Raw genomic sequence first — 23,735 nt, 5'->3', positions numbered from 1 at the left:
AAATTCCTTTACCATTTGTTGCAAAGCTGACCTGGTGGTACTGAATTCTTTTAGCTTTTGCTTATCTGTAAAGCTTTTGATTTCTCCATTGAATCTGAATGAGAGCCTTGCTGGGTAGAGTATTCTTGGTTGTAGGTTCTTCCCTTCATCACTTTAAATATATCATTCCACTCCCTTCTGGCCTGCAGAGTTTCTGCTGAGAAATCAGCTGATAACCTTATGGGAGTTTCCTTGTAAGTTATTTGTTGCTTTTCCCTTATTGCTTTTAATATTTTTTCTTTGTCTTTAATTTTTGTCAATTTGATTACTATGTGTCTCAGCATTTTCCTCCTTGGGACTCTCTGTGCTTCCTGGACTTGGGTGACGCTTTCCTTTTCCATGTTAGGGAAGTCCTCTTTTCTTTTCGTTCTTTTTTTTTTTATTCTGTTCTGCAGCAGTGATTTCCACCATCTGTCTTCCAGTTCACTTATCCGTTCTTCCACCTCAGTTATTCTGCTATTGATTCCTTCTAGTGTATTTTTCATGTCATTTATTGTATTGTTCATCTCTGTTTGTTTGTTCTTTAGTTCTTCTAGGTCTTTGTTAAACATTTCTTGTATCTTCTCGATCTTTGCCTCCATCCTTTTTCCAAGATCCTGGATCGTCTTCATTATCATTATTCTGAACTTTTTTTCCAGGAGGTTGCTTATCTCCACTTCACTCAGTTGTTTTTTCTGGGGTTTTATGTTGTTCCTTCATCTGAGACATAATCCTCTGCCGTCTCATTTTGTGTAACTTTCTGTGATTGCGGTTTCCATTCTTCAGGCTGCAGGTTTGTAGTTCTTCTTGCTTCTGCTGTCTGCCCCCTGGTGGATGAGGCTGTCTAAGAAGCTTGTGCAGGCTTCCTGATGGAAAAGACTGGTAGCTGCCCACTGGTGGGTGGAGCTGGGTCTTGTCCCTCTGGTGGGCAGGGCTGTGTCAGGGGGTATGTTTATTGGGCAGCTGTTTACTCAGGAAGACTTTAAGCAGCCTGTCTGCTGATGGGTGGAGCTGTGTTCCCATCCTGTTGGTTGTTTGGCCTGAGGCATCCCAGAACTGGAGCCTCCAGGCTGTTGGGTGGGTCCAGGTCTTGGTGAGAAAATTGTGGCCTCCAAAAGGGCTCATGTCAATGAGTACTCCCCAAAACTGCTGCCGCCAGCATCCTTATCACTGCAGTGAGCCACAGCTGCTTCCCACCTCTGCAGGAGACCCTCCAATACTAGCAGGTAAGTCTGGCTCAGTTTCTTATGAAGTCACCACTTTTTTCCCCTGGGTCCTAGTGTGCTTGAGGCCCTGTGTGTACCCTCCAAGAGTAGAGTTTCTGTTTCCCCCAGTCCTGTGGAATTTCTATGATCAAACCCTGCTGGCATTCAAAGCCAGATTCTCTGGGGGATCCTCCTCCTGTTGCCAGACCGCCAGGCTGGGGAGCTAGATGTGGGGCTCAGAACTTTCACTCCTGTGGGAGAACTTCTGTGGTATAATTATTTTCCGGTTTGTGGGTAGCCCACCTGGTGTGTATGGGATTTGATTTTATCATGATTGCTCCCCTCCTACTGTCTCCTTGTGGCTTCTTCTTTGTCTTTGGATGTAGGGTATCTTTTTTGATAGGTTCCAGCATTTTTTTGTCAGTGGTTGTTCAGTAGTTAATTGTGATTTTGGTGTTTCCATAAGAAGGGGTGAGCTCAGATCCTTCTACTCCGCCGTCTTGTCTTCTCCTCCTCCCTGACTCCAACATGTATTGATAGGTACTATTTTTATGAATATTTATTGGCCCATAGGTATTTATCTGTATCTATAAATAAAATTTGTTTTTCATGCTTTTAAAGTCTATATAAGTGATATTTATACTACAAACTCTTTTGCAACTTGCTTGTATTTGCTCAGCATAATTCTTATACATATTTGTACTTCCTGTATGACATTTAATTGTACGAATGGAATGGAATTTTATAAATACAATGGATGTTTATCTCTTCTCCTATTTTCTATTAATAGACATGTACATTGTTTCAGTCTTTATGCCAGTAAAAACAATACATCAGTGACTGTCTTTTATGTGTTTTTTGGTGAACCTATGGAGAGCTTTTCTTGGGTATATGCCTAAAAGTGGAAATGCTTGATCTTAGGCATGGCTGTATATGCTTTCCTATACCACTTATGTGATTGGGTAATCAGTATTCCCACTGGCAGTGCGTGAGAGCTCCTGGTTTTCCACATCCTTGTGAACTTTTTGAATTTTTTGGTCTCTTAATTTTTGCAGTATAATAAGAGTGAAATATTATTACTGTTTTAATTTAATTGTTCCCAAATATAATGAGATTGGGCCGCAGTGTAATTGACCATCAAATTTTGTCTAAGAATTAACTTATCTTTTTTACTCTTTAATCAAAGGTTGGGGGTAGTGGTGATGGTGGTGTGTGCATGTGAATTCATTTAAAATATTTGTTACTATTCTTGGTCAGCTATAAATATTACAAGTCTTTCATGTTGTAACTTGTCTTTTCATTTTTTTTTTTTTGGTGTATCTATTTTTGAACAGAGATTTTAATCTTAATATAACTATATGGATTAATGTTGTTCTCTATGGGCTGTGTTTTTCTGTGTCTTGTATAAGAAATCATACCCCTGGTATTTATCTCTGTATTTGTTGTGAGGTAATAACCTAAATATCTCTTTTCAATGTGGATAGTCATTCCAGCACCTCTTTATAAATTGTAGTAGTTCATCCTCACCTTCTGGTTTAAAATATCACTTTTGTCATATATTGAGTTTTCATATATGTGTAAATTTGTTACTTGACTTACTAATCTATATATCTATCTTGATTATATAGTTTTACAATGTCTGCTTTTAATACAAAAGTCCCCATATATTGTTTTTAAAAAATTTTCAAAAATTTTGTGTCTGTTTTATTAGTCTTTTTATCCAAGAGCAAATTTGGGGGTTTATTGTTCTTCCTTTATCTCTATGTTTTCTTATGCATTATTGTTTGCTCTTTTATTTTTTGTTTCATTTTCAGTGGGTTTGCTTTATTGTTGCTATTGTTGTTTTAGGTTCTTGATCTTATAACTTTTTTTATATTAATTCATGTTTATATACACATTTTTACATCTGTATGCATATATATGTATATATATAAAATCTGGCATATGCATACTAGTATGTGTATATATATATATATATATAATAGTACAATATACCCTTGTAGCTTATTTATTTTATACATAGTAGTTTCTGTCTTAATCTGCTACCCCTGTCTTGCCCTCCTCTTTCCACTAGTTTGTTTTCTATATTTGTGAGTCTGGTTTTTTTTTTTGTTTGTTATATTCACTAGTTTGTTTTATTTTTTAGATTCCACATATAAGTGATATCAAACAGTATTTGTCTTTCTCTGTGTGACTTATTTCACTTAGTCTAACATCCTCCAAGTCCATCCGTGTTGTTGCAAGTGGCAAAATTTTATTCTGTTTTATGGATAAGTAGCATTCCATTGTGTGTTTGTGTATGTATGTGTGTGTGTGTGTATCTAACATCTTCTTTATCCATTCATCTGTTGATGGACACTTAGTTTGCTTCCATATCTTGGCAATTGTAAACAATGCTGCTATGAACATTGGGGTGTATGTATCTTTTTGAATTAATTTTTTTTTCAGATATATACCCAGGAGTGGAATTCCTGGGTCATATGGTAGTTCAATTTTTAGTTTTTTGAGAAACCTTCATACTGTTTTCCACAGTGGCTGCACCAAAAATACATACATATACATTCCCACCAAAAATGTACGAGGGTTCCCTTTTCTCCACATCCTTGCTAACATTTATTATTTGTGTTCTTTTTGATGATGGCCATTCTGACAGGTGTGAGGTGATATCTCATTGTGGTTTTAATTTACATTCTCTGATGATTAACAGTGTTGAACATTTCTTCATGTGCCTATTGGCCACATGTAAGTCTTCTTTGGAAAATTTTCTCTTTAGGTCTTCTGCCCATTTTTTGATTGGGTTGTTTGGGTTTTTTTGCTGTTGAGTTGTATGAGGTGTTTATAAATTTTGGATATTAACCCCTTACTGATCATATCATTTGCAAATATTTTCTCCCATTCAGTCGGTTGTCTTTTCATTTTGTTGATGGTTTCCTTTGCTGTACAAAAGACTGTAAGTTTAATTAGGTCCTATTTGTTTATTTTTGCTTTTATTTCCTTTGCTTTTGGAGACAGATCCAAAAAATTATTGCTACAATTTATTTCAAAGGGTGTTTTGCCTATGTTTTCTTCTAGGAGTTTTATGGTTTCCAGTCTTACATTTAAGTCTTTAATCCATTTTGAGTTTATTTTTGTATGTGATGTTAGAGAATTTTCTAATATCATTCTTTTACATGTAGCTGTCTAGTTTTCCCAGTACCACTTAATAAAGAGCCTGTCTTTTCTCCATTGTATATTTTTGCCTTCTTTTTTATAGATTAATTGACCATAACTGCATGTATTTATTTCTGGGCTCTCTATTCTATTCCATTGATCTATGTGTCTATTTTTGTGCCAGTACCATACTGTTTTGATTACTGTAGCTTTGTAGTATAGTCTGAAGTCAGGGCGTTTCATTCCTCTAGCTCTGTTCCTCTTTTTCAAGATTGTTTTGGCTATTTGGGGTCTTTTTTGTTTCCATACAAATTTTAAAAGTTTTCATTCTAGTTCTGTGAAAAATGCCCTTGGTATTGTATTTTGATAGGGATTGCATTGAATCTGTAGATTGTCCTGGATAGTATGGTCATTTTAACAATATTAATTCTTCTTCTTCTTCTTTTCTTTTCTTTTTTTTAATTTTTTTTTGGCTGCACTGCATGGCATGCAGGATCTTAGTTCCCTGACCAGGGATTGAACCTGTGTCCCCTGCAGTGGGAGTGCAGATTCTTAATCTTAACCACTGGACTGCCAGAGGAATCCCACAATATTAATTCTTCTAATCCATAAACACCATATATCTTTCCATCTGTTTGTATTGTCTTCAGTTTCTTTCATCAGCATCTTATACTTTTCCAAGTACACCTCTTTTAACTCCCTAGGTAAATTTATTCCTAGGTATTTTATTCTTTTTGATGTGATTGTAATTGGGATTGTTTCCTTGATTTCTTTTTCTGCTAGTTTGTTGTTAGTGTATAGAAATGGAACAGATTTCTGTATATTAATTTTGTATCCTGCAACTTTACTGAATTCATTGATGAGCTCTGGTGGTTTTTTCATGGTATCTATAGGATTTTCTTAGTATCATGTCAACTGCAAACAGTGATAGTTTTACGCTTCCTTTCCAGTTTGGATTCCTTTTATTTCTTTTTCTTTCCTGCTTGCTATGGCTAGGACTTCCATACCCTGCTGAATAAAAGTGGCAAGAGTGGGCGTCTTTGTCTTTCTCCTGATCTTAGAGGAAATGCTTTCAGCTTTTCACCACTGAGTGTGATGGGTTTGTCATATATGGCCTTTATTATGTTCAGGTATGTTCCCTCTATGCCCACTTTCTAGAGAGTATCATAAATGGATGTTGAATTTTGTTAAAAGCTTCTTCTGCATCTATTGAGATGACATTTGGTTTTTATTCTTCAATTTGTTAATGTGGTGTTTCACATTGATTGATTTGCATATGTTGAAAATCCTTACAAAAATCTTGAGAAAAATCCCACTTGATCATGGTATATGATCCTTTTAATGTATCTTTGGATTTGGTTTCCTAATATTTTGTTGAGGATTTTGGTATCTATGTTCATTAGTGATATTGGCCTGTAATTTTCTTTTTCTTGTGATATCTTTGTCTGGTTTTGGTATCAGGGTGATGCTGGCCTTGTAGAATGAGTTTAAAAGTGTTCCTTTCTCTACAATTTTTTGGAATTGTTTGAGAAGAATAGGTGTTAACTCTTTTCTAAATCGTTGGTTGAATTCACCTGTAAAGCCATCTGGTCTTGGACTTTTGCTTGTTGGGCACTTTTTTTTTTTTTTTAATTACTGATTCAGTGTCATTACTGGTTATTGGTCTGTTCATATTTTCTGTTTCTTCCTGGTTCAGTCTTGGGAGATTGTACCTTTCTAAGAAGTTTTTTCATTTCTTCTAGGTTGTCCACTATATTTGTATATAGTTGTTTATTGTAGTCTCTTACGATCGTTTGTATTTATGTGTTCTTGGTTGTAACTTCTTCTTTTTCTTTTCTGATTTTCCTGATTTAGGCCCTCTTTTTTTCTTGATGAGTATGGTTAACAGTTTATCAATTTTATCTTTTCAAATAACCATCTCTTAGTTTCATTGATCTTTTCTATTTTTGTTTTTGTATTTATTTCATTTATGTCTGCCCTGCTCTTTGTGATTTCTTTCCTTCTACTAAGTTTGGGTTTTCTTTGTTCTTTTCTTACCTCTTTTAGGTGTGAGGTTAGGTTGTTTATTGGAAATTTTTCTTGTTTTATTAGGTAAGCTTGTATAGCTATGAACTTGTCTCTTAGAACTGCTTTTGCTGCATCCCTTAGATTTTGGATCATTGTATTTTTGTTTTCATTTGTCTCCAGGTATTTTTTTTTTTTTGATTTCTTCAGTGATCCAGTGGTTGTTTAGTATCCTATTGTTTAGCTTCCATGTGTTTGTGTTTTTTTTCTTGTAATTGATTTCTAGTCTTATTGCATTGTGGTCGGGAAAGATGCTTCATATGATTTCAATTTTCTTAAATTTACCACGGCTTGTTTTGTGGCCTAGCACGTTATCTATCCTGGAGAATGTTCCATGTGCACTTGAAAATAATGTGTATTCTGTTGCTTTTGGATGGAATGTTCTATCTATCTATCTATCTATCTATCTATCTATCTATCTATCTATATTAAGTTTCTCTGGTCTAATATGTCATTTAAGGCTAGTGTTTCCTTATTGATTATCTGTCTTTATGATTCATCCATTTATATAAGTGGGATGTTAAAGTGTCCTACTATTATTGTGTTACTGTTGAGGTCTCCCTTTATGTTTGTTAGTATTTGCTTTACGTATTTAGGTGCTACTATTTTGGGTGCATATATATTTATAAATATTATATCTTCTTCTTGGATTGATCCCTTGATCATTATGTAATGTCCTTCTTTGTCTCTTGTAACAGTCTTTATTTTAAAGTCTAGTTTGTCTGATATAAGTATTACTACCCCAGCTTTTTTTGATGTCCAGTTGTATAGAATACTTTTTTCTATCCCCTCACTTTCAGTATGTGTGTGTCTTTAGATCTGAAGTGAGTGTCTTTTAGACAGCATATATACAGGTCTTCTTTTTGTATCCATTCAGCCACTCTGTGTCTTCTAATTGGCCTTATAATTCTTATTTTCAACTCATATTTAAGTATTACTTTGAGTGCATAGCATGTATTTAGTTCTCTCATTGTTCTGTTTTTAATGTGTTTTAATTTCCAATGTGATTACCTTTTTAACCTGAGTTATTTAATAATACATCTTTATGTTCCTGAACTCATGAGTCCTTTTATTGTTTTTTGGTATTTTGTCATTTAAGTGCATTGTAATCTGTGAACTGATTACCTTGTATGGATTTCATTCTTTTTTTTTTTTTTTAAAGCGACTACAACTCTTTTTTTTTTTTTAATTTTTAATTTATTTATTTTTATATTTCTGGCTGTGTTGGGTCTTCGTTTCTGTGCGAGGGCTTTCTCCAGTTGTGGCAAGTGGGGGCCACTCTTCATCGCGGTGCATGGGCCTCTCACTATCGTGGCCTCTCTTGCTGCGGAGCACAGGCTTCAGATGCGCAGGCTCAGTAATTGTGGCTCACGGGCCTTGTTGCTCCGCGGCATGTGGGATCTTCCCAGACCAGGGCTCGAACCCATGTCTCCTGCATTGGCAGGCAGATTCTCAACCACTGCGCCACCAGGAAAGCCCTGGATTTCATTCTTCGTGACCAACTACTAATCAAATTTTGTAAATGCTCAATGTGTAGTAGAGATAATGTATATTCTTTATTTGTTGATTATAGAATTCTCTATTAAACTGGTTGACTTTGTTGTATACGTCTGCTATATCTTTATATATCTAGATCTTTCAATTCTAATATATATATTTGATATATATTTATTAATATTTGTCATCATTTTGAATTTTTCAGTTTCTCCTAGTAATTCTGTCAGTTTTTGCTTCTTACACTTTGAAATACTAATGCTATTTGGTAGATACAATTTTTTTTTTCTTCCAGGTGTTTGTTTTATAAGGTACATTTAGCTAGGTTTTTAAAATCCACTCTGAGTAGTTTTAATTTTGATTTTCTTTTATTTTCCTCTCTTTGTGTTTTGTTTTTCACTTGTCTTTCATTGGATTGATGGAACTTGCTTTATTCCTTTCTTCTCTCTCTGCTCTTCTGAAAGCTATACATTATAGTCTTATTCTTTGTCATTACTCCTAGTTTGTAACATACTTCCTTAAGAGCAAATAATTCTAACAATGACTAAAAGTACTCAGTATTTTTATATTCTTTTTTCTTAAGATATGGATCTTAATGCTATTTAACTATGCATTATATATATCTGCTTCAATCTAGTTACTTATTTTACAGTCAGTAATTAATTACATTTCTAACAGATTTCATTAAAAATATGCTCACTATTTTTTTGTATTCTGTCTATAAAATTAGGTTACAGAGTAAGCTTCTGTAACAAAGTAACTCACAAATATAATGGCTTTATAAAGATACATAATGCTTCAAAAATAAAGAGTGAGTACATGCTGGTAGAGCAACTTGGTTGAACAAGATCATTCAGGGACTCAGGTTCCTTCTGTCTTGCTTCTTTGACATACTCTCAGGTGTGTTGACTGCACTGTTGAACAGGGTTGTAGTCTTCTCATTTGTGCTCTCGGGAAGTGTGAAGAGAAGTGTGGTATAGTTTGTCTTTAAGTTGGATGTGACTTGGAAGTTGCACTACTTTGTTTCACACTCCATTAGCCCAAACTTAGCCACATGAGTACAGCATGAGTACACTCCATGTGTAGGAGTGAAAGCTGAATAATACTGTCTTTCACTGAGAAGTTGTATGTGTAGCTAAAACTCCGGTAGGGGTGGGGTCTTGAAAAGAAGAGGAAAATGGGTACTGGGAAGAGTATGCAGTATCTGCTACTTTATCTTTTCTCTCTTGGTTTGCTTCTTGCTGAAGTAAATTCTTTAGTATTTTTTGATATTAATCTCTGAACATTTAAACTCTCTTTGTATTTGTATGTCCTAAAATACTTTTATACTACCCTCACTCTTCAATGATATTTTAGGTTGATAGAAAATTCTGATTTGATAGTTATTTTCCCTTAGGCCTTTAAAGATAGTATTTCATTGTTTTCTTTATAATGATGAGCAGTTTACTATCAATGTAATTGTTTTTCCTATGTAAGTACTCTGTCCTTTCTAGCTGGTAACTTAAAATTTTTCTTGTTTATTTGATTTCCTACATTTTTTAAACTAACAGGTGTTTAATTATGGATTTATCTTTCTTTATCTTGTTTTCAGAGTACACCTTTTTAACTGTACAATTTGCTGAATTTTGACAAATATATAGTTGTGTAAACATCACCATGATCTCCCCTCTTAATTATTGAACTGCTGTTTCCAGGAGAGGACAAAAAGTGCTTATTTTATAGGGAATTTGACAAAAATAAGCTAACTTTCTCACACATGGATTTGCAAGTTCTGTCAGATGTTCATGTTGAGATGTCCTGATAGAGTTAGAAATATGAGATTTGGAGAAGGCAGGTTTATAAGAAGATGCAGATGTAGAAATGGCAATTAAAGCTATGCTATTATATTATAGCAATTTTTTAAATAAAATTTATTCATCTCTCTTTCCTTCCTTGTTTTCTACCTTTCCTCCTCCTTTCCTTCATTCTTTCCCTTCTTTCCTTTCACACACAGTTATTAGGTGCCTAATATGTGCTTAGGGTATACAGTGATGAATAAAACCAACAGAGTTCTTATATTTTTAGGGTTTCGTCTAATGGGGGAAAAATTGAGCAAATGATTACAGAAATAAATACTGTTTTATTTCCCATCAGGGGAAATTTAACACAGAATTTCCCTAGCTTAAGCATATATTGTTTCCCCCAAATTATAGGCTGTTTACTTGGAACTTGAAGTATATTTTCCCATAGAAGTAACAATATAAAGAGTTCTTATGCAATCCCATAAGTCCTATTTAATCTAAATATTGCTAAATATCTCTTTCTATCTTTTTTTGACTGTTAATGCAATTTTTTATTGAAGTATAGTTGATTTTAGTATTGTGTTAGTTTCAGGTGTACAGCATAGTGATTCAGTATTTTTGCAGATTATATTCCATTACAGGTTATTACAAGATATTGGGTATAATTCCCTGTGCTATATAGTAAATCCTTGTTGCTTATCTATTTTATGTATAGTAGTTTGTATCTAATAATCCTATACCCCGAATCTGTCCCTCCCCACACCCTCTTCTCTGTGGTAACCATAGGTTTGTTTTCTATGTCTGTGAGTCTGTTTCTGTTTTGTATATACATTCATTTGTATTATGTTTTAGATTCTACATATAAGAGATATCATATATATTTGTCTTTGTCTGACTTCACTAAGCATAATATTCTCTAGATTCATCTACGTTTTTGCAAATGGCAATATTTCTTTCTTTTTTATGGCTGAGTAGTATTCCATTGTGTATAATACATATATACATATATATATGTACATATACACTGCATCTTCTTTATTCAGTCGTTTGTTGATGGGCTCTTGGGTTGCTTCCATGTCTTGGCTATTGTAAATAATGCTTCTATGAACATTGGTGTGCATGTATCTTTTAAAATTAGTGGTTTTGCTTTTTATGGATATATACCCAGGAGTGTGATTGTTGGATCATATGGTTACTCTATTTTTAGTCTTTTAAGGAACCTCCATGCTGTTTTCCACAGTGGCTGCACCAATTTAGATTCCCACCAACAGTGTACCAGGGCTCCCTTTTTTCCACATTCTCTCTAACACTTATTTGTTATTTATAGACTTTTTGATGGTAACCATTCTGACAGGTGTGAGGGCATACTTCATTGTGGTTTTGATGTTCATTTCTCTAATAATTAGTGATGTTAAGCATCTTTTCATGTGCCTGTTAGCAATCTTTATGTCTTCTTTGGGAAAATGTCTATTCAAGTCTTCTGCCAATTTTTTGATTGGATTATTTGTTTGATATTGAGCTTTATGAGCTGTGTGTGTGTGTGTGTGTGTGTGTGTGTGTATTTATACACACATATATATATTTTATCAAGTATAGTTGATTTATAATGTGTTAGTTTCAGGTGTACAGCAAAGTGATTCAGTTATACATACATATATATCTAGTTTTTTCAGATTCTTTTTCCTTATAGGTTATTACAAAATATTCAGTATAGTTCCCTGTGCTATACAGTAGGTCCTTGTTGGTTATCTATTTTATATATAGTGGTGTGTATATGTTAATCCTAAACTCTTAATTTATCCTTCCCCCTCTTTCCCCTTTGGTAACCATAAGTTTGTTTTCTATGTCTGAGGGTCTGTTTCTGTTTTGTATATAAGTTCATTCGTATCATTTTGATGAATGATAATGAAAAAATGCCATTTGTAGCAACATGGATGGACCTAGAGATTCTCATACTAAGTGAAGTAAGCCAAATATCATATGATAGCACTTATATGTGGAATCTAAAAACAAAAAAAATTCTACCTTTGAGAAACTGTATTCTACATGGTGAAACTGTAGACATAATGGAGATAATATTATAAGGTTGATGGTGACTGGTCTGAAACAAAATAGCTGAGAAGGGAAGGAATTAGAGTCCTCAAACCATGTAGTTAGCCTAACCCCACCTAGGGTGTGCACATCCATAAATATTAGTGAATTTTAAATTCTGCCTATCATGAGTATATGTTCTGGTAGGGGAGATAGAGCATGTAAATATCGTTGATTACAATATAATGCAATATGTGGAATGATATGTGTTTTTAATAAGATATAGATGTGGCATAGAGAGAATGTTTCACTCTGTCATTAGGGGTTTGCAGGTCAGAGAATACACCAGTAAAGAGGTGATGCCTCAGTATGATTTTGGAGGATAAACAGTAGTTTGCTTAATGAACCTATGGAACTGGAAAAGGGATTCCTTAAATTTTGAAGGCATACGACATGATCTGTTTTAGGAATGACAAATTAGTATGTATTCAAAGGAGCAGAAACTTTGAGCTGTGCAGGGATGGGAGAGGAAGCTAGGAAGTCATGAATATTGTTTAATGCTTTGTAAAATTTGGTGGTGATCTCTGTAGGAAGGTAGAAACTTAGACATAGAAACTTAGGCTTACCCATTCTGTCTGTCGGATTTGAGGCAACTGTGTTCAGGAATAGTTTCCTGATGGAAGTTTCCTATTCAGTTACTCTTTCTCCTTTTTAACTGTCTTCACCTGGGCCTTAAGTTGTAGTGATCTCCCAATCTTCTCAAGATCACCAGATAGTTTTCTTTGATGATTTTCTTTGAAAGATGTCACAAGTAGTTTTTATAAAAGCCAGTAGAGTTCTAAGAACAAATCAAGTTTAAAGCAATTTGGAAATTTCCAAGAAAGTGGGTTCCTAGTTGAATTGATAACTAAGTTTTATATTTGAATCTAGGCAGTCTGGTTCATTTTGCTTTGACTTGAGAAAGGGTATTTTAATATTCTCTGTGTTCTAAGCAATGCTTTATACTTGTTGTTTAAACATTTTTTGAAGTTTGATTATATGTTTATATAATATCTATTTGTAATAAATTATTTTAAGGAAATAAATCTTTCCAGCAATAACTTATGTAGCCTTACATTTTTTCTTGTTTCAGGCTAGATGTGATTCTGGCCCTTTGTTCCCTTAAGAGTCATATTATGTTTATTTTATGGAAGATATCATTATAATTATGCTATCAAAATACAATATTTCTTTACTTTGATAGCTTCTGCTTACCTTTCTTAAAAATTAAGATGTTTAATTGCTTATTTATGTGCAGTTTAGTTGAGTTATTATTGTATTGAATAGGGAAAACAACACTTTTTTGCTCTAATACCTTCTTGAGTTATTGTAATTAAAAAATTGAGAAGAGTGGTTTAATGCATTTTAAGTGAGACAGAACTTTTTATTTAATGTATCTTGAAAGGAAAAAAGAAACTTTTCTTCTCAGTTAAATTAGAGATAAGGAAAGGGGAAAGAAATTGAAATGCTCTTTTATAAATAGCCTTTTAAAATAAGTGTTACTTTTGTGTCTCTGGTCGGGAAACACACAGTGTTATAGTAGTGTAAAATAAGGGACAAATGACCTAAAATGTGTCATTTGCCCCTTCTTTGACACACTCCAGGTGGTCTAAATTTTGCGTAAATTCTTAGAAGAAAGCAGGTATTAGCAACATACCATACCTTGTTCTTGCAACAGCTTTGTCAACACACTACAACTGCCATATTTCTCTTTTTCTCTGCTCCAGCTTTTACTGAGATAACAGCTTCTTCTCACTTTCAGAAAAAAATTTAAAATAGTTTTTCTTTGTTAGAGAGACTGGCTATCCTATATTAAATGATTTCCCCTTTAGATTTCTTTTGTTATCCTATAATAGGGTCTTCCACATCTTAAATTGTACATTTTGTTTTAAAGTTTTCATTTAAGTTTTTGCTTAAAATTAGTTTTGATGACTTTATATAAATAATAAATATGTTGCTTATGAAACCGTGCACCTCAAATGGGACTTGAACCCATTGGCCGGGACTTGAACCCAGCCAGAACCCAGATTGGGACTTGAACTCACATGCTGGGACTCGAACCCAGCCAGAACGCAGACTGGGACTTGAACCCATGGGCTGGGACTCAAACCTGGCCAGACCCAGATTGGGACTTGAACCCACGATCTTTTAATTGAGAGCACACTTGGTCTCAGAACTTAGTGAACCTCAGGTTCTTGATGTCTCATTGCAGAAAGAATTCAGTGAGAGACAAAGTGATAGGTAAGAAGTGGATTTATTTAGAGAGAAACACACTCCACAGACAGAGTGTGGGGCATCTCAGAAGGCGAGAGTCCCCGAAATACAGCGTGGTTAGTTTTTATGGGCTGGGTAATTTCATAGGCTAATGAGTGGGTGGATTATTCCAACTATTTCAGGGAAAGGGCGAAGATTTCCAGGAATAGGGCCACTGTCCACTTTTTGACCTTTTATGGTTGGCCTCAAAACCGTCATGGCGCTGATGGGTGTGTCATTTAGCATGCTAATGTATTTAAAAGAGCTATGATGAGGCTCAAGGTCCACTGGAAGTCGAATATTCTACCATCTTGGACCTAGCTGGTTCTAACCAGTTTTTGTCATGTCCTATGGCTACATCATTCTTTTAAGGGTTGTGCCCTTCCCCCTTACCTCCTGTTTCACTGAGGCAATTGTTTATTTTTTCACACTATGTCATCTCTATGAGGACCCTGGGAGTGGAGGTGGGGATCTCTCTAGTGTTATTATCAGGAATAGTTGTCTTCTCTGAGCAGCTGATTTGTTTTCATCTTATGCTAAGGTTTTCACTTGTTTCAGTTAACACAACTCATCCTTCTAAAAAAATTTTATGTCTTTGTTATTTACCTTATTTTATCTATCATTAGACTACTTTCCTGATCTTTTAGAGAATTCAGATTAATTTAGTTATAATTAACAAACAAAACTGTAAAATATACATCATGGTGACCCAACACATGTATATTCTTTTCCTGATTTTTAAGAAGAGGAATTATTTCTGCCTTGTCTCCAGAGGACTTAATCTTCCCTTTCTTCTCTATTCTCAGTTATGGCAGAGAAAAACCATGGGCCATTCTTACATTGTGAGAGTTTTGTCCAGGGCAACAGTTTGAGAGAACAAAATAGGTTATGAAGTTGACTATGAGTGTCTCCCCTGTTGAATCTTTAAAATATTATTCTTCAATGAATTAACTATAGCAGGCCTCCTACTTATAAAAAGGTAGTATTCTTATACTACTTTTTTGAAATTCAGAATCAATTTTTGCATAGAAACAATACTGTAAGTAGGGATTATGAAATCAGGGTAATTCACAGAAGCCTGGCCCATAATATAAACTGTAATCAAACCAAATAGAATTATAATTAATTTAATATAGTGAAAACTTATATTCTTTTGTATATAGATACTTGTGAAAAACCTACTAGAGACTTGTACAAATTTTGAGTAGACATTTCAGATACTTTCAAGAGCTTTTGGGTTGATGATACTGTCTGTCAAGTCTAATTTAATTTTTAAAATATCAAGTGAAACAGAAACTTCTTTTAAATATATTTATTCAGATTTCTTGACAGCCGTATTTGTGCATTCTATGAAAATAGTCGTTGAGATGGGATCAACAGTTGGGTCTTTTTATCTTTGTAAAAGTTAGTAGCACTGTTACAAGTATAAGTAAAAAAGAAAATGTTACTTTTACCAAGCATAATTTGTAATATATTACTATAAAATAATAAAATGTATGTTTAATACAATATCTGAATATATTAATTCTAAAGTGATATATTCTCTAAATTATAGTGTAAACTAAGACTACTTATATATGACATATAATCTATAGGTGGTTTCCATCCTATGTATAGTACTTATACATGATATAAGCTAGCCCACAGCAATTATTTAATTTGTCCCATCTTGAAATACTCTATGCTTATATTAATGTTTTAGTCTATTTTTCATTCCAAGAATATAATATTTTAGCCACATTAGGCATTTAATACCTTTCCAACTAGCCTATAGGAACTTATTGACATTTTGCCCCAAAAATAGTGTGTGTGTATATACACACACACACACACACACACACACACACATACACACACATATATTTAATAGTAATATGTATTATTCTTTGCAGGGGTAAGTGTAGTAAAAGGGGTAGGAAGGGAAGAAATTTTATGACGAGAACTGTGAAACCATTAAGATCATATCTGTGCAATCCTTTTTCCCCTTTCTCTCCTGTCTTCATTACTTCTGAGGGACTTAAGGGTGAGGACAGTTGGAGTGAAGAAGCTAGGGAACGTGGGGAAAGTTCAGCAAGCCAGTTGAGGAATGTGTGTGTATGAATGGTAGGCAGGGAGTACAGAGGCAGCTAGATCCCTATTCATTTCTCCAGTTACTTACATTTCAGAAAATACTCCATCAAAGTTGAAAACCTGTGTCTTTATTAATAACTCGTCTACTCTGTAAGCAATGAGAACTTTGGCCTAGAGAGTACTTTTTCTCAGTGGTGCAGTCCTGCCAACCCTGGCTGGCAGCAACAGGGTTGGGGTTCTTTAGAGTGCTCTGAAAGAAGTTAATATAAAGTTAGATTATTGTTTGGATGTTTGTAACTTTGATATTTTGATTTATGAAATTAGGAGTGCTTAAATACAGAACTCAAGTGGAAATGCTAGTGACCAAAATATCAGAAGGTTATATCTGAAAATGTTCTAAATTTTAGCCAGAAATGTTCATATTCTGCATATAAGCCTTTTACTTTATTCTAAATGTATCATGCTTTTAATGCTAATAACTAAAACCAGTAAGAAAAATAACTTCTTGTATGTAATTTATGACAATATTTTGCAAGCCTAACCCATCAAATATACGTTATTTTAGCTGCACATGTTTTAAATCAGCGACTTTTTTACAGAGTTAAACTGTACTTCCAAATGTCTATTTTCTGATTTCCAAGGAATAATAAAAAGCATGGTTCGAGAGCATTGTAATCTTAAAGTTGATCTAGCAGTCAACTTGTTTTCATTGCAACTCTTTAATTGCTATTTGTCTAGGGGATAGTGATCCTAGAAGAATGTCGACTTCCAAAAGACATTTTGAAAAAGCAAATCCAATTCGCAGACCAAGCTGCTTCATTAAACACTACAGGGAATCCCCAGATTCCTCAGGAGAGTCAAGATCCTTTACCAGAGCAAGATTTTGAAATGTCACCAAGTAGCCCTACACTACTTCTTCGCAATATAGAAAAACAGGTAATGTGAAGTAAGAGTAAAGTGTGAATGGCATCAAAATGACTTTTAATTGATTTTATAAACTCTTCAAATAAACGTGTGTCTCTGCTTAAGATATTGGTTATTAAAGTTGGCCGTTTGACATTAAATGCAATTAAAATATTTAGTATATATAGTCTCTATTATAATATTGATATAATTAAGGTTATTTAAATATAATATGTGGGACTTCCCCAGTGACACAGTGGTTGAGACTCCATGCTCCCAATGTGGGGGGCCTGGGTTTGATCCCTGGTCAGGGAACTAGATCCCACATGCATGCCACAACGGGGAGCCCACGTGCCACAACTAAGGAGCCCGCCAGCCGCAGCTAAGACCCTACACAACCAAATAATAAATAAATTTTTAAAATATTAAAATACATTAAATAAATAAATATAATATGTAAAGTGTTGGTACATAGCTATAGAGTGATAGCTCATTTATACTAGGGTTGGAAAATCTTGTTTTCTAACAGAATAGCTCATCATTGGACTTTTCTCATGGGGAAAGAACAGTGGTACCACTTAATAGATCTGAATGGGGTGTTTGATTAATTTATTGATAGAAAGTTTTAGTGAAAGATAACATTAGAATATGGATTCTTTCATTAAAAAATGATCGTGGAAATAGAGAGTCTAATAAACTAATAAATTACTTTGATTCCAAAGCTTTTCCTGGTATTTAAATCCTCTTATGGATGACTCCAGAAATTTAATCATTCTGTCCTATATTTATCCTTTGAAATCAAAACTTTTTTTGCAAGATTAATATTTAAAATTTATTTCATATTATTTATAAAATTTAAATGAAGAAGAGGTTACATATATAATAGCCAAAATATCAAATGTATAGAAATAGACAATATGAAGGTATTTTATAAAAAAATAAATATCAACTCCATTACATAAAATAAGAATAATTGAGTCATAACTTGTACTTGAATAGGAAAACACATCGCTGCAAATCACAGTAAATTTATTAGCCCAATGTGAACTTAATGAAAAATAGCAGTAAGACTTTTTTGAAAGCTGATTATGTTGATACTAATATCTACAAAATATTAAATGTGCAAAAACTTAGATACATTTAAAATACTGAATATAATATAAATAAAGTATTTTATTTGGTAAGCAGATTAATCAAAAAACTAAGGAAATAGAAAAAATATAAGCCATTTATTTTAATTTAGACTTTGGTGGCTCTTAAACAAACCTGGCTTTCTAAGAGTTTGTTAACTTGCAACCATATTGAATCTGCCAGAATATACTCAGTTGGGACCATAGCTGCATGATTACATTATTCCAGTGGGTAAATATGTATTCTCATCCCTGCCCATATTTAATTTTTCTGTTGTTGTTGTTGTTGTTGTTTTTCTGACATACATTGTGAAATAATTTAGTACCGGATTACTACTGTCTTAATCCTGGTAAGTCAGAATGTGGAGTAACTTCTCCCACCCCATATTCGTTAAGTTTGCAATTGCCTAGAGTTTTTCTTAATTTTCCAATTTCCAATGCATTGTCAAAATACTATTATGAATATTTTATAATTCAGAAAGTTATTTTGTAATTATCTGGTGTTAAACTGGAATGCACTTTACTATATAAGTGGTGTTTTCAATCAATACTCGTTATATTCCTCTTCCCTCTTTTTTTTTCCCTCCCCTCATCCCTTAGGATAAGTACCTTTTCAGTTTGATCCTAGTTATTTCACACAGAATAACGTGAGCACTTGATCAGTCAGACCTTTGACTCTTTTTACCTGTAGGTCACTACTTATCCTTTGGAAAGAGGTTTCTTGTATTTTGTCTTTCTTTTTGTTTAATATTTATTTATTTTATTTATTTTTTTGGCTGTGTCGGGTCTTAGTTGCGGCTCGCGGGGTCTTCGTTGAGGCACGCAGGATCTTTCGATGTGGCACGCAGTCTCTTCCTTGCGGTGCTCGGGCTTCTCTCTAGTTGTGGTGTGCGGGTTTTTTTTTCTCTATAGTTGCAGGGCATGGGTTCCAGGGTGCATGGGCTCTGTAGTTGTGGCCTGTGGGCTCCAGAGTGCATGGACTCTGTAGTTTGTGGCAGGTGGGCTCTCTCGTTGAGGTATGCAAGCTCAGTAGTTGTGGCCTGCGGGCTTAGTTACCCTCCAACATGTGGGATCTTAGTTCCCCCACCAGGGGTCGAACCCACTTCCCCTGCATTGTAAGGCAGATTCTTTACCACTGGACCTCCAGGGAAGTCCCTCTTGTATTTTTTCTTTCTCCTTGGCAGCACCAGTTTGTTTGGTTGGACCTGAGTTCACATCAGAACTGGCTAGTTTGCTGGGCCCAGGGCAAAATAGCACAGCCCTTTGTTAAAAACAGTTTTAAGTTTTAAGCCAGTGACAGCAGAGCATTAACCAAACATGGGATCCTTCTGAGTGCAGCCCCATGTTACTGCACAGGTTGCTCACCTATGAAGGTGGCCTTGGGTATCATGTTCATTTTAAGTCCCATTGCTGACAGGAGTGTCAGAGGCTTTGGGAGGGAAAGGAACCAGGAGTTGTGAGAATACTAATGGCTCTAGACATGGAGAGGAAAAGGATGCAGAAAGGGGCAGCACCAATCACTTGTAGAGGTCATTTATAAATTACCTGTGAACAGGTAATGTGCTCTTGAAACATATGCTAATAATGTTTTTATAGGCCAATTAAATATTAAGTTGTTTTCAAATACTCATTGAAGAAGACAGTCTAGGGGTGAGTAAATGGAAGAAGGGGTGGCAAGCCTGGTATTACACATATTTTTTAAAATATAATCTATTGGTATATAACTGTTTGCCTACCATAGTGGAACTTGAATATAGATCAGGTAATCCTTTGACTTGATTAAGTTTACTGTTAGAGGAATGTTTTGCTTACCAAACTTATTTATGTTCCTCAAAAACAACTAAAGAGTTGGCAGTTAAGATATAAAGGCACTATTGGGTTGTAGACTGATATGTGTTTTAAAAAATAACATTGATTCATAGTATTAATGCATACTTCCATTATTAGATAACATATTTTGTTCATAAATTGAAAGGTGACATTATTTTAGAACTTCAGATAATTTAAAATAAATTTCACACTGGTATATTTACATTAGAAACCTTATTATAAATAGCTAGTAAGTGTTTTGACTTTTAAAATTGATTATTTTTTTTTCAGAGTTCAAATTATGCCTCTCCTAATTTTACTTTTATATTCATTTTTACCGTGAATTTTCTATCCCAAATATGGACTCAATATGAGGTTTTATTGGGCAGGAGTGGGGTGGTTGTTAGGGTAAAGCTGGAGGTTGGTTGTGACGCTGTCACTCTGGACCAATTATTCACACATACTGATTAGCGACCTCCAATAGCTAAGAAGATTTTTAGATATTTTTGGAGGTGGAACAATGAGAAGAGTGTACTCTATAAATTTCTTTGTATGACCAAATTAATGAATACTTGATAGATGGATAAAGAATGTATTGGTGATTTTGAAAACTAACTTTAATCTAAAAATGTGTAATAATTTAAAAAATAAAGTCTTTAGATATGTATTATTTTTCAAGAAAATAAGTGGTGAAAACATTTCAGGGTCTTTTTCATGGAAGACTTTTTGAAGAGTTCAAATATTATATTTAGCTCTATCATATTCTTTAGTCTCATTTCTAATAGCATGTTATTTGTTTCATACAAATGAAGAGTTGCAAAATAATTATTCCATATGCCCTTCTATTTTAGAATAGAATATCTTTCAGTTAATAAAACAGTGAAATATGTCTATGTATTTTAAAAATATAGTCACACTATATTAAGTAAGAAAACCAGATTTTAGAAAATTGATGCAGCATAATTTACTTAAAAGGATGTGTGTGTGCATGTGTGCATGTTGTACATACACTCATGCTCACATATATTCAAAATAAAAAGTTTTTTCTTGGGGTATGGATATATACCAAGATATTAGCAATGGTTTTCTCTGTGAAATATGATTACAGGTTATTTTCTTTTCATTTTTGAAACCTCTTCATACTTTCCCTTTTTTCTACAATGAACTATGATGGATTACATGTGTAATGAAAAATGTTGTCATTCTTTTGTAGAAGTGTACTGTTTTCCATTGATGTGGCTTATGCTTATTATAATTGTTGTATGTGACTGTTTTGAGAATAATATAATATTTATTGTATATTACAAATATCTTACATATAAGTTTGGGATAAGGGTCAGTGAAAATTTGGGGTACCTGAAAAAACTGATATATTCGAATTAGGAAAAATATTGAGAAGCAGTATGGTATAGGATTCAAGCCTAAGTTTGAATCCTAGCTCCATTTCTTACCAATTTTATAATCCATGATCGAGCTGCTTAACCTGTCTTTGCTTCAGCTTCCTCATCTGTAATTGATTTTAATAATAGTAGTATCAGTAGTTCTAATATTATCTACTTTGCAGGTTAGTTGTAAAGATTAGAAATATTCTATGTTTAGTGCTTAGTATAGTGCCTGGCACATAATGAGCACTTAATAAATTATAGCTATGAGTTTGTTATTATTAATTTGGCTGCCTCAAAGAAAATATTTATGTAGATTCTATCAGCTGAGCTTAAATGTTTTAGAGGATAGGATGAGTAGACAAAAGAACTGAAGCAAAAAAGGATATGGAAAAAAAGGAGTACTTTAAAATGTAGATTTATTTATAATAATGGAAAAATCAGTAATGGTGTAAATTGTCTTTGTAGAGTAAAATATTTACTAAAACATAAACACTTACTTGTTTCATGAGAAGTTAAACTTTAATAGGCACTAAAGTTCTGAGATTTAACCATATTCTTTGCTTAGCAGTAGTAAAAGATTTACTGTTTTGTTGCAGAGCGCACAGTTGACTGAGATCATCAGCAGTTTGATTGCCCCTCTCAACTTGTCCCCAACATCATCACCCCTCTCCTCTAAATCCTGTAGCCGTAAATGTCTGGCTAATGGCATTTCCAGGAGGTAGGTGTCAGTGGGATAGTTTTGCTTCTAAATTTGGCTTTGCTTATTTTGTTTTTATTTTGTTTTGATCTTTTAAGTATTATAGCTTCTTTTTTCTTCTTACTTAAGCATTATTAGAGTACAATCAATAAATCATGGATACATTTTTAGATAACATCAAACTTTCATAACTAAGGGCACTATAAACCTGAGAATGAGGGAAAAAGCTTTCCAGGAAGTTTTATAATGTTTCTAAAAATGAAAAACAGTGATACCATTTGCTACAGAAGTACTGCCATATTTAATATACCTTCCATTTTATACATTTTATAGTCTTCAGCTCCATACTGCCCTTGCAATACATTTTAAGAGAGAAAGACCCTACATATAGTTTGGGCATGGAAGATTGATTGGTAGATATCATCCATAAAATTCAGCTTAAGTTTTACTCATGTTGTAAATGAGTCATTTTGGTGTTGTTTTTTTTTTTATTATTTTTATTTTGGCCGCGCTGCACGGCATGTGGAATCTTAGTTCCCTGACCAGGGATCGAACCCGCGCCCCCTACAGTGGGAGCAGGGAGTCTCACCCACTGGACCGCTAGGGAAGTTCCCCTAAATGACTCATTCTGTATCTCAGCTTTTATAAGGTAAATTTTTTACTAAATGTAATTAGTAAAATAATTCCTATAATCCTTAGCAATTTATTATATCATGTTAGCAAAAAATATAGATATTATGAATCCTCTTTGGGAACAGCATTTGTTTTCTTTATTTTGCTTACATTTCTCTTTGAATCTTTCCTTTTAAAGATGCAGTTAGAATTAAAAAGCTACTAGAATATTATTTTGTGTGTGCATCTAATTTTTTTTTCAAATAAAATTGCAGTGAGGGCTTCTTTGCTTTAAGTACCATAAAAGAACTAAGTGTAATTTAGTATCAGAAATACTTATATTAATAATTATATGATTTATTATTAAATTAAAAAATAAAACATGAAAGGAAGATTCATACCATGATGAAAATTATGTGAAGGAGCTATCAGCTTCTTAATGAGACTAGTGGATATAAACCAAGTCTTAAAATAAAAATGCTGTTATTTTATTTTTATTTCTAATTTATTATTTCAAAAGTCTAATTTTTAATACTTTTACAGTTTTGTTTGTGCTGGGTCATGTTTACATTGTTCTATTATGGAAACAGTTATTCTACTGGTTTTGCTTTATTTTTGTTAACTTTATATTCATTCTTTATAGCACTGATGATTCACTTTGAAAGGAAAGATTCTCATATGTTATATAGGATAACTATGATATCTTCATTTATGAGAACATTTCCTCATTAAGAAAGTCATATTTATAAGTTGAGCCATTAAACACCATCAGATTGTGATCTTGGGCTAAGTCAATTTTAGGTAATATTTTGTTTACCTAACTAGGCATTACACTATTATACATGTATGTGTGTGTGTGTGTGTGTGTGTGTACTAATTTTCATTTTAATGTACTTACCTATATTTCTGGTCATTCATTCACAAAGTATTTATTGCATAACTGTTTACTGTATGTCATATAGTCAAAGTCCTAGGAATACAATGATGAAGACAAAATCTCCACTTTTAAATAGCTTACAGTCTAGTAGATGAAACATGTCATTGTTTACACTAACCCATAATAATAATGGAATTGTGTGCATTTGTTTGAATAT

General features: G+C 33.7%; 1 protein-coding gene across 7 annotated transcripts in view; it reads left to right on the top strand.

Moving 5' to 3' along the window:
• KANSL1L (KAT8 regulatory NSL complex subunit 1 like) overlaps positions 1-23,735 on the top strand; it is a 155,769-nt gene that overhangs the window by 46,332 nt on the left and 85,702 nt on the right. For all 7 annotated transcript variants that reach the window (XM_061187057.1, XM_061187049.1, XM_061187007.1 and 4 more), the window contains exons 4-5: positions 16,844-17,041; positions 21,929-22,050. In XM_061187057.1, the coding sequence (XP_061043040.1) occupies positions 16,844-17,041; positions 21,929-22,050 (320 nt within the window). The remainder of the gene's footprint in view (positions 1-16,843; positions 17,042-21,928; positions 22,051-23,735) is intronic.

This window comes from Eubalaena glacialis, chromosome 1 (genome assembly GCF_028564815.1).
Source record: "Eubalaena glacialis isolate mEubGla1 chromosome 1, mEubGla1.1.hap2.+ XY, whole genome shotgun sequence".
Lineage (NCBI taxonomy): Eukaryota > Metazoa > Chordata > Mammalia > Artiodactyla > Balaenidae > Eubalaena > Eubalaena glacialis.
This window is presented reverse-complemented; position numbering and strand designations above follow the sequence as displayed.